Source organism: Eleutherodactylus coqui, chromosome 13 (genome assembly GCF_035609145.1).
Source record: "Eleutherodactylus coqui strain aEleCoq1 chromosome 13, aEleCoq1.hap1, whole genome shotgun sequence".
Taxonomy (NCBI): Eukaryota; Metazoa; Chordata; class Amphibia; order Anura; family Eleutherodactylidae; genus Eleutherodactylus; species Eleutherodactylus coqui.
In genome coordinates, this window is record NC_089849.1 from 6,930,979 (window position 1) to 6,943,452 (window position 12,474).

The 12,474-nt window shown below is 44.0% G+C and overlaps 1 protein-coding gene across 1 annotated transcript in view; it reads left to right on the top strand.

The window, feature by feature from the left end:
* Positions 1–12,474, top strand: part of DOK5 (docking protein 5) — an 87,894-nt gene that overhangs the window by 54,290 nt on the left and 21,130 nt on the right. The window contains exons 3-5 of the mRNA XM_066586818.1: positions 8,828–8,942; positions 10,634–10,753; positions 11,212–11,401. Coding sequence (XP_066442915.1) covers positions 8,828–8,942; positions 10,634–10,753; positions 11,212–11,401 — 425 coding nt within the window. The remainder of the gene's footprint in view (positions 1–8,827; positions 8,943–10,633; positions 10,754–11,211; positions 11,402–12,474) is intronic.

Genomic DNA, 12,474 nt, shown 5'->3' on the forward strand with positions numbered 1-12,474 from the left:
AGTTATATTCTTGTACATAGAGGGCAGTATTATAGTAGTTATATTCTTGTACATAGGGGGCAGTATTATAGTAGTTATATTCTTGTACATAGGGGGCAGTATTATAGTAGTTATATTCTTGTACATAGGAGCAGTATTATAGTAGTTATATTCTTGTACATAGGAGCAGTATTATAGTAGTTCTATTCTTGTACATAGGGAGCAGTATTATAGTAGTTAAATTTTTGTACACAGGGGTAGTATTATAGTAGTTATATTCTTGTACATAGGGGACAGTATTATAGTAGTTATATTCTTGTACATAGGGGGCAGTATTATAGTAGTTATATTCTTGTACATAGGAGCAGTATTATAGTAGTTATATTCTTGTACATAGGAGCAGTATTATAGTAGTTATATTCTTGTACATAGGGAGCAGTATTATAGTAGTTATATTTTTGTACACAGGGGACAGTATTATAGTAGTTATATTCTTGTACATAGGGGGCAGAATTATAGTAGTTATATTCTTGTACATTGGAGCAGTATTATAGTAGTTATATTCTTGTACATAGGAGGCAGTATTATAGTAGTTATATTCTTGTACATTGGAGCAGTATTATAGTAGTTATATTCTTGTACATTGGAGCAGTATTATAGTAGTTATATTCTTGTACATAGAGGGCAGTATTATAGTAGTTATATTCTTGTACATAGAGGGCAGTATTATAGTAGTTATATTCTTGTACATAGGAGGCAGTATTATAGTAGTTATATTCTTGTACATAGGGGGCAGTATTAGAGTAGTTATATTCTTGTACATAGAGGGCAGTATTATAGTAGTTATATTCTTGTACAGAGAGGGCAGTATTATAGTAGTTATATTCTTATACATAGGAGCAGTATTATAGTAGTTATATTCTTGTACATAGGAGGCATTATTATAGTAGTTATATTCTTGTACATAGGGGGCAGTATTATAGTAGTTATATTCTTGTACATAGGAGCAATACTATAGTAGTTATATTCTTGTACATAGGAGCAGTATTATAGTAGTTATATTCTTGTACATAGAGGGCAGTATTATAGTAGTTATATTCTTGTACATAGAATGCAGTATTATAGTAGTTATATTCTTGTACATAGGGGGCAGTGTTATAGTAGTTATATTCTTGTACACAGGGGGCGGTATTATAGTAGTTATATTCTTGTACATAGGGGCAGTATTATAGTAGTTATATTCTTGTACATAGGGGGCAGTATTATAGAAGTTATATTCTTGTACATAGAGGGCAGTATTATAGTAGTTATATTCTTGTACACAGGGAGCAGTATTATAGTAGTTATATTCTTGTACATAGGGGGCAGTATTATAGTAGTTATATTCTTGTACATATGGGCCAGTATTATAGTAGTTATATTCTTTGTACATAGGGGGCAGTATTATAGTAGTTATATTCTTGTACACAGGGGGCGGTATTATAGTAGTTATATTCTTGTACATAGGGGCAGTATTATAGTAGTTATATTCTTGTACATAGGGGGCAGTATTATAGAAGTTATATTCTTGTACATAGAGGGCAGTATTATAGTAGTTATATTCTTGTACACAGGGAGCAGTATTATAGTAGTTATATTCTTGTACATAGGGGGCAGTATTATAGTAGTTATATTCTTGTACATATGGGCCAGTATTATAGTAGTTATATTCTTTGTACATAGGGGGCAGTATTATAGTAGTTATATTCTTGTACATAGGGGGCAGTATTATAGTAGTTATATTCTTGTACATAGGAGGCAGTATTATAGTAGTTATATTCTTGTACATAGGGGGCAGTATTATAGTAGTTATATTCTTGTACATAGGGGGCAGTATTATAGTAGTTATATTCTTGTACATAGGGGGCAGTATTATAGTAGTTATATTCTTGTACATAGGGGCAGTATTATGTTGCCCCACATAATGTGTAGCAGAGTGGCTGTATCTTCCTTGCTCTTTCCTTTATAAGTGATGTTTGCAGCCACAATCATTAGTGTTGAGTGTAGTAATTAAAGTATTGCAAAATTTGCTGGTTTCGATTATTAATGTCCTCTTTTTACTGCTGCCAATAATTATGGATTTTGCCAGACTGGCAGGTAGTTGGAAGAGTTAAGCGCTGCCAGCAACCCCTGAACTTCGTGTAAAAAAATGCTTCCTATACTGATCCTGTATCATCTCCCTGCTTCTAAGCCGTATTTAAAAATATATTGATTGACATTTGACCTTGCACATGAAAAGCTTAGATACACAGCTCAGCAGAGAATATCTCCCATGGTAGCATTAGATACAGCAGATAATATTATTCTTAAAAAAAGGAGATTGCATACACATGTTTATAGTTAGGGAACTTAAAGAACAGGTGAAGTTATTATACAGTAGCTATATTTCATTTGTTAGATACATATAATTACAGTTATACTTATGTGTAACAGCGCAATATATATTTAATATGCTTCAGCCTTCGGGCTGGTAGCAGAGAACCAATAGCTTATAAGTCCCCATACCACATTTCCTTCCCTTTGATAGCTATCACTGGCTCATAGCCTATCACGGTAGGCCGTGTCTTGGAATTATGTCTCTCAGTAGTGTTCTGGCCACTTCGGTTCATTTCTCAGCCCTAGTGGGGTAGGCCTCCACCCACTCCGTGTAAGTGCAGACAAAGAGCTGTGGATACTTCCATCCATCAGCTGCCGGCATTCGAGTAAAGTCCATCAGTTCGTCTTGGAAAAGAGCAGCTCCATAAGATTGTATCCCTGGAGTCTTCAGAGGTCCTTGTTCGGGACTATTTTCAGCTTAAATTACACATTTCCTGGTGCTCGCCTGGTAAGTCTTATGATGCACAGAGCATCTTGGATTAGATCTTCCATAGTGGTGGACCCATAGTGTGTCCTCATGCACTTTCTTGACGATCTCTGTTGCTAGTGCTCTTGGGGCCACGCTTCTTCCATCCGAGAGGATTAGCCAGCCCTCAGGTGTGTATTTTTCATCTTCCGTCTTTAGTCATTCCTGTTCACTTTGACTGTAGCAGGGGTTCCAGTTGCTGAGTGGAACCAGGATAAAGTCTTGTAGGTTGACAGAACTTTTGGCATTTCAGAGACTGACAGCTCGCTTGGCATCAACATCTGCCTCTCTGTTTCCCTGTGCAACGAGTGAGTCTCCCTTTTGTTTTCCTTTACAGTGAATGACCCACGCCTCTTCTGACAGTTCCAGAATGAGAGGAACGTGCTTCACTTCTTGACCCACTGAAGGGATCAGACTCTTTTCTCAGGGCCCCATGAACATGGAGTGTGAGGGAGGTATACTTTGAGTCAGTGAAGATACTGACTTTCACCCCAGCTGCCAGCTGTAGGACTCTGATAAGTGCATGAAGTTCTGCCTTTTAAGCTGAAGTTCCTTTGGGCAGCGGTTCTGCTTTTCTTGTAGTCTGTAGGGTGACCACTGCATATCCAGCATAGCGTATGCCTTTATCCATGAGGCTGCTACCAGCTGTGTACTATCCGACATCAGGAGCTTCAAGAGGTGTTTCCCGTAGATCAGGATGGCTGCTGAAGACTTCATCCATCACCTCCCAGCAGTTGTGGCCAGGGGTTCCAGTTCTGGTCGGCAACAGAGTTGCTGGATTTAGGGTAGTACACACTTCCAACTTCAGTCTTGGGTTTTCACATAGGAGGCCTTGGAACTTGGTCATGCGAGCATTTGTCAGCCAGTGGTGACCTTTGGCGTCCATCAGAGTTAGGACAGAAGGTGGCACTCGTACTCTAAGATCTTGACCCAGGGTTAGCTTGTCAGCTTCCATAACCAAGGCCACTGTTGCTGCCAGTCTTCTCATCCCATGGCCACATTATCCAATTGCTTGGAGAGATAGGCAACTGGTTGATGCCATGATCCTATCATCTGGGTGAGAACGCCGATCGCAAGTCCCTTCTTCTCATGAACATACAGAATAAGTGTCTTCTCCAGATTAGGCGAGGCTAGTGAGGGTGCTTTTAGAAGAGCTTGCCTGATGTTGTCATAGGCCCTTGTATATTCCTGCTTCCAGCAGTAGGGGGCATCTTCACCTCCCTTTGTGACTTCATAGAGGGGTTTGGCCATTTCAGCAAAACCGGGTATTCATATTCTGCAGACTCCGGCAGCTCCATGGAATTTTTTGACTATTTCTTCTGGTGGTTCGTACAAGGATATTGCAGATGGCTTCCTTTTTTTAACTCCTAGTTGTACCTTTCCTTGTAAGATGTGAGATCCCAGGTGTTTGACAGTTGCTTGGCTGATCTGTGGCTTCTTTTCTTGAGGCTTTGTATCCGGCTTCATAGAGATGACGAAGCACTGTCTTAGTGTTCTACAGACTCCATTCAGAGGTAGATCCGGTTATGAGGAGGCTATCCATATACTGTAGCAATACATTGCCTGGGAAGGTAGAGAGAGTTTCCTGAAGAGTATAGGTGAGTTCTTGTCCCCTCGGGACAAGCGGCACGTTTCTCCAGTTCTTGGGTCTTCCCATTGGAATGCAAAGATAAGCGCTGACCGTTCTCTGTCAGCCTGATGGTAAAGAAAGCGTCTTTCAAATTCAGCAGAGTAAAGCGAGTAGCTTCTCCTGGTATCAGTCCAAGCAGTGTGTATGGCCGGCTGGGCATTGTCTGATGCAAAGTAACCACAGCTTGATTTACTGCTCTGAGATCCTGGACTGGGCGATACTCTGTTATTCCAGGTTTCTTTACAGGCCAGAGAGGGGTGTTCCAAGGTGATTGGCATCTCCTCAGGATACCGTACTTCAGAAACTTTTCCAGATGCAGTGTGATTTCCTGGTAGGCAGCAGATGGTAGGCGGCATTGCTTGATGGACACCGGTTGTGCCCCTGGCTTCAGCTGCACTGTGACTGGAGGTATATTCTTGTTACATATTCGAATGTAGAACCACTGTGTCGTCCCTCTGGGCAGGAAAAACACTTGTGAAACTGACAGCTGCCCAGAGACCGGATACTCACTCCTCAGAGCATGGCTTGGTACGAGGTGGAGACTAGGACTGAGCTAGCCCTGCACTGGTGAGGAATATGAAATCCTTGCCTAACAGAGAGCAGGGTCATCGTCCTGACAAGGACGGCCCTAAATTGGAGCCTGGGCACTGACTAACCCAGTCACGACCCTAACACCAGAACGGGTCATACTGGGTCCACAATCATTAGTGTTGAGTGCAGTAATTGAAGTATTGCAGAATTTGCTGGTTTCGATTATTAATGTCCTCTTTTTACTGCTGCCAATAATTATGGATTATGCCAGACTGGCAGGTAGTTGGAAGAGCTCAGCGCTGCCAGCAACCCCTGAACCTCATGTAGGGAACTATATCTTATATCATACATTGCATATTTTCTCTTAAGACCCGCAAACCGCTAATTATAACACTGTGTGCTGCTGTGAGGCGCTCGCAGTACATAATACTCAGACTTTGGTTCCCTTCACATGGTAAGTCGCATTCACATGTGGAATCCCACAGTGGCATCCAGCCATGGCAGCAGCGGCATCCGCCCGTGCCTGCTTACTATATCTTCATCTGTACTGTGGATGGTCCACACGACTCCATTCACCGTGTATCACGCGTCCGTGCTACACACACATAATACGCGGTGAGTACACGGCCATGGACATGAGTCCTTGGGTGGTGATCTGCAATGAAACCAACATCCTCTTCTCCTGAAACCCTCTGTGCTGCTGAGTATGAAGTTGCTGCAGATGCTCCTACTGTAATAATCTCCTTTTCTTGGCTCAGCAGTCCAGCCAGCGCAGACGGATCCGCGGACACGCTTTACGCCGCAGGAAGCAACAGAGAGTGGGCCGTTGATGAGAGTGTTAGGCCGCCTGCACGGAATTCACCCATGCCTGCTGCTGGCAAGCTTGCTTACCTGTCCTTTATTCTTTTCTTCTGTATTGCGGATGGGTCACAATTTCCCCGCACCGTCGGTAGGCAATGCCACGATTCCATGGCCTTTCCGCAATAGTGATTGTGGAAGGGCCGCGGATTGGACGGTTTCCATTTACTTCAATGTAAGCCATCCACGTGGAAAATGCACTCAAATAGGCCGAGTGCCCGTGACCGGGTCGGACTCCGCATAGTAACCTAGTATGTTAGGCTGAATGGAGACAAGGTCCATCTAGGTCAGCCTGTTTCAACCCCCCTTCCCTCTTCTTTGTTGGTCCAGAGGAAGGCAAAAAAAAAAAATAAGCAGCCATTTAGCTCATTTAGAGGAAGAAAAAATCCTTCCTGACTCCTTAATGGCAGGCAGAGTAATCCCCGGATCATCATTTGAGATCAACAACCTGCTGGTCACCTAATGTCTATATCCTGTAATATCATAGCGCTCTAGATAGACGTCTAGTCCCCTCTTAAACTCCTCTATGGATTTTGCCATCACCACATCCTCAGGCAGAGAGTTCCACAGTCTCACTGCTCTTACAGTAAAGAACCCCCTTCTGTGTTGGTGATGAAACCTGCTTTCCTCTAGACGTAGCGGATGCCCTCTTGTTACCGTCGCAGTCCTGGGTATAAACAGATCCTGGCAGAGATCCTTGTATCGTCCCCTCATGTATTAATACATAGTTATTTGGTCGCCCCTTAGCCATCTTTTTTCCGGGGTGAATAATCCCAGTTTTGGTGCCTCTCTGGGTATTCCAGTCCTCTCATTCCATGTATTAGTTTAGTTGTCCTTCTTTGAACCCCCTCCAGTACTGTAACATCTTTCCTGAGCCCCGGTGACCAGAACTGTGCGCAGTATTCCATGTGAGTCCTGACAAGTGCCTTATATAGTGGGGGGGATAATGTTCTCGTCCCTTGCCCCTATACCTCTTTTACTGCACCCCAAGACTTTATTAGCTTTTGCAGCAGCTGACTGGCATTGATTGCTGCAGTTTAGTCTACAGCCCTCTAGTACCCCCAGGTCTTTTTCCATATCACTTTTCCCTAGCAGTACCCTATTTAGTGTATATTGGTGACATCCGTTTTTCCTGCCCATGTGCAGAACCTTATCAACCTGCATGATGAGTGATGAGCTATTGTCCATAGTTTATAGCGAGAAAGCTCTGCTAGCTCCTGTGCAGGAGCACGGGAGCATGGAGACACAGGAACGATGCCCGACACTCATCCTGTGTGAATGGGCCTTTAGAGAAATCCAGATATACAAGACCAATAGACTCTCCTAGGTCCAGCCTTACTTTATTGTAGAAGCTGATCAGATTGGTCTGACATGATCGACCCCTCATGAACCCGTGCTGGTGAGGAGTTATTCAGTTGTTCTCCTTGAGGTATTCTAGGATGGCGTCTCTCTCAGAAAACCCCTCGAATATTTTGCCTACTATTGAAGTGAGACTTACCGGCCTGTAGTTACCAGGCTCTCGTTTGGACCCCTTTTTGTATATTGGAACCACATTGGCAATGTGCCAATCCAGTGGTACATCCTGGTTTCTATAGTGTCCTGGAATCCTGCAGTGTAATCTGACCCGTTGCCTAGCCATTGACCCCTGCGGAACTGTCCGCAGTGCTTTTTCATCTGTAATGCAAATGTACCATCGCTAGGTATAATCCGGCACAAAATAGAGCATGCTGCAATTTCCCCCCTGTGAGCGGAAAATCGCTATGGATTTCCACTCGTGGGCATGGAAACCCGCTTTTATATAGCATGCTATGGTCGGTACTTGCTGCAGAATCCAGAGGCAGACGCCCGCTCTGGATTCCGCAATGCAAATCAGGCCATGTGCATTGGCCCATAGAACATGCTGCGATTTTTCATTCACGAGCTCAAACCACCACTGATTTCCACTTGTGTGCATGAAAAATCACTTTCCCATTCTATGCTATGGATGGACATTGTTGAGGATTCCACAGCAAAAATCCACCCGTGTGCATGAGCCCTTAACCCTTTCCAATCCATTTATTTTTTCTCACCCATTCTCCCCAGCTCCAAATAAATTGGAGTTGGGGAGAATGGGTGAGAAAAAATACATTTTCCCTGCACCCTCCTGATCTGACAGAGTTCAGGAGGGTGCACGGAGGGACCTGCTTACCTGTCCGGCGTCTTCCGCATTCTCCTTCTGCCTCCCGGATCGGCGATCATGTGACTGCTGGGGTCAGGTGGCACCTGGCGGTCACATGATCGCCGGGCCGGGAGACAGAAGGAGAATGCGGAAGACGCCGGACAGGTAAGCAGGTCCTCCCACGGTGCAGGCTCCCGGCTCGGCGTTCATGTGACCGCTGGGGGTCAGGTAACCCCGGTGGTCACATGATCGCCGGCTGGAATCTGTATGCATTACATAGCACTAATTGAGTGCTATGTAATGTGTAAAGGAGAAGACAGAAAGGGTTAAAAACCCTTTCTGCCTTCTCCTCGGGCGTCCTTGATGAGGACCAGTGCAGAAGTGCATCTGCACCCGATGTGTCTGACGATCGGGTGCAGATCCACTCCTGCACTGCAGTGTCGGGCCTGCCCCGACATCGGAGCTGTGGAGGAAAATGATGATGTCGGGGCAGGCCCGACATTGAATTGGAAAGGGTTAATGGTTTGGCGTTGGGGTCAGGTGGGGTCAACTGGGCACCGCTGTCAGCTCTTTCTTGTCTTAATGAAGCTGCTTGTACATTTTCTGTGACACGAGGTGCAGCGAGGAGAGCGCACAGCTCTGAGCGCCCCCCAGCAGACTTGTGGAAAATTCCAGGCTGATGTGTCCCCCAAAATACAATTTATCCTGTCGTACTCCATGGCGGGGTCCCCGCTTCTCAGTGATGACCAGGATGGTGACCATTACAGAACTCCGCTTCCCTGTATTCCAGGTCACAGAACTCAACAATGTAAAAAGTATCATCAGACTTCCGAAAACCACGAAGAAGCACGCGGTGGGGATATTCTTCATCGATGACACCTCAAGGACATTCGCCTGTGAATCAGGTAAGACGTCTGTAATGTATAGATGGGGCGGGGCTATGACAACCTGTGTAATTACATGTGACTACTTGTGTAATTATATCAGTGATGTCATCAGTAAGAGAGGGCAGAGCTGTGACAACCTGTGTAATTATATTAGTGATGTCATCAGTAAGAGAGGGCGGGGCTGGGACTACCTGTGCAATTATATCAGTGATGTCATCAGTAAGAGGGGCGGGGCTGGGACTACCTGTGCAATTATATCAGTAATGTCATCAGTAAGAGAGGGTGGAGTGACTATGTGTGTAATTATATCAGTGTTCTCATCAGTAAGATGGGTGGGGCTGTGACTACCTGTGTAATTATATCAGTGATGGTATCAGTAAGACGGGGCGGGGCTTTGACTATCTGTAATTATATCAGTGCTGTCATTAGTAAGAGGGTGGGGCAGTGACTACCTGTGTAATTATATCAATTATGTCATCAGTAAAAGGAGTCGGGCTGTCACTATCTGTGTATTTATATCAGTGATGTCATTAGTTAGAGGGGGCAGCGGCGGTGACTACCTGTGTAATTATATCAGTGATGTCATCAGTAAGAGGGGCGGGGCTGGGACTACCTGTGTAACTATATCAATGATGTTATCAGTAGGAAAGGGCAGGGCTCTAAATACTTGTGTAATTATATCAGTGTTGTCATCAGTAAGAGGGGGCGGGGCTGTGACTATCTGTGTAATTATATGTTATGTCATTATATCAGTGATGTCATCACCAGGGGGCGGGGCTGTGACTACCTTTCAGACATGATATACAGGCTGGTTGTCAGCAGTACTATTGGTATTAGGGGTCTGTAAGCTGGGACTGTGTCAGTAGATAGCTAAAGGTGTCCTTTCCCTTTAAGACATAACTGCACCGCTGCTGTTGAGGAGGCTGCTATCTCAATTTGTGTTTTTGGTGAATTCTTTTGGCGCATTTCTAAACTGCAGCAAAAAAATGCATAGAAAACCGCCAATTTACAAGCAAAATAACTTCTGAAGCTTTTACAATGCCGCATTGGATCTTTTATGTATTTGTTTCGCTGTCGTTCAGAAATGCACAAAACAATGTAACAAAAAATGCACAGCGAGACGAGACGCAGCCGTACATGGAGCTCCTCCAAGCTGAGCTACAGGGTAGATTAACCCCTTACTGACTGCACTTCCTGAGGCGTCTCCTCTCAGTTCAGGCCCCGGGACCCTTTTGCTGCTATTTACACGATTAATGAGAGCGGCGATTTCCTGTTCTTCATTTTCCACGGATTAAGCCCGGAAACCAGATGAGAAACTTATTGATCACTTCTGAAGACCATCAATAATCCGCTTCATAGCAAGAAGCGTAGTCCGATATGAGTCACAGGGCGACTCTCGGTCAATGTGTCTGAAAAGCGGCCTTAATAGGCTGGAGCCGCGCCAATTATATGATTTCAACATAAAACACACTTGGAAGAAAAGCAACCATCAGCGGTACGAGCAGCAGGACGTCCACATGGATTTATGGCATCTGATGATGAATGAGACTGTTTCCATCCAGTGACAGCAAGCAGAAATCTTGCAAATAGTGAGGAATTGAAACAGAAAGTCTATTAGAAAGTTTACTTAACCCTTCATTTACCTATAACTGGATCGGCCCTTTAAGAGCTGCATACGGAATAACCGCCATGTTTTGTGTCTCCCGCAGACCTGGAGGCTGATGAGTGGTGTAAGGTGCTGCATACAGAGTGTCTTGCGGCGCGGATTAATGACATCAGTCTGGGGGAACCGGATTTACTGGCATCTGGTGTAGAAAGAGAGCAGAACGGTGAGAACTCATGACCGTCATACACACCAATAGCTGCAAATACTCCAATCACAGCCAAAGCTGCACCAATCTACCGCCTTGTGTTACCGGGAACCCATCAGTACTGTGCTGACAGACACAGCCCATGCAGTGTGTTCAGTTCCACTGCTTTGTGGGAGATGTAGGGTTTCTTTATCACCTCAGTCTACTACACATTGCCCTGTTAAGGTTTCTCACCACATGTTCTCTACAGACACTGAACCAGTGAGACATGACATCCTGCGTCATAACTGTGAATGCAGCTTTGGATGTAACTGGAGTATCTGAAATGAAGCATTTGTTAAGTTACAGAGTGCCGTGTGCAGATGTGTACGCTGCAGTCAGGCCATTATATATTCTCTTCTCGTCTTTGCTCTTGCTGTTCTCTATCTCGATATCGTTTCTAAAGATTTTTGACGGCCGTTCTGTTTTTCTCCCAGAGAGATTCAATGTGTATTTGATGCCGTCCCCTAATACAGATGTCCATGGGGAGTGCACGCTGCAGATCACCTTTGAGAACATTAGCTTATGGGACGTGCAGAACCCCAGGTTGAAGCTGGTGTCTTGGCCGCTAAGCTCATTGCGGAGGTACGGGCGGGACCCGGCCTGGTTCACATTTGAAGCTGGAAGGTGGGTAGATAAAAGAATCCATGACCTGCTGTCTTAATGTTATATGATCATTGGATGAAGACCCATCATTAGATAAAGATCTATCATTGGATGCGGGTCTATCACTAAATAAAGGTCCATTGTTGGAATGTAGATCCTTTATTAAACATAGGTCCATCGTTGGATATAGAACCATCATTGGATAACTGCCAATTATTAGATAAAGGTCCATCATCGATAAAGTTTCTCATTCGATAAAGGTCCATCACTAGATGTAGAACCATCACTGGATAAAGGTCCATCCTTGGATGTAGAACCACTATTGGATAAAGGTCCATCACTGAATATAGGTTCATTATTGGATGCAGGACCATCATTAGCGAAAGGTCCATCATTGGATAAAGATCCAGCATTATATAAAGGTCTAATAGTAGAATTTAGGTTCTTTATTACCTAGGTCCATCATTAGAAGTGAGAAATCACTGAAAATAACCATATATTTACAAATGTATTAATATAAGAGGGCAGGTAAAAACACCAAATCCCTCAACAATTGCTCCTCCATACAGCAGTTTGGCTCTTTGCATGTTGAGGGATGTGGTGTTTTACCTGCCCTCTTGTATTAGTAAATTTGTAACTATATATCCATTTTCAGTGATTTCTTGGTCTGTTTTTCTATTTCTCTTACCCATCATTAGAAGTAGGACCATCATTACATGTAAGACAACCACTGAGTGTAGATCCATCATGAGATTATGGTCCAACATTAGATGTAGGTCTGTCCTTGAAATGTAGGTCCTTTATTTGAGGTAGGCCCTTCATTGGACAAAGATCTACAGTAGGTAAAAGCCCATTATGAAATAAAGGTCTACGATTATGTAAAGATCCATCCTTGAAATGTAGGTTCTACATTGAATATAGGTCGATCATGAGATATAACCCCGTCATAAATTAGAGATCTATCATGGGATAAAGAGCCATTATTAGATGTAGGTCCATATTTGAAATGTAGTTCCTTTATTCAATGTAGGTCCATCATTAGATGTAGGTCCATCATTGAATGTAGGTCCATCATTGGATGCAGGACCATCATT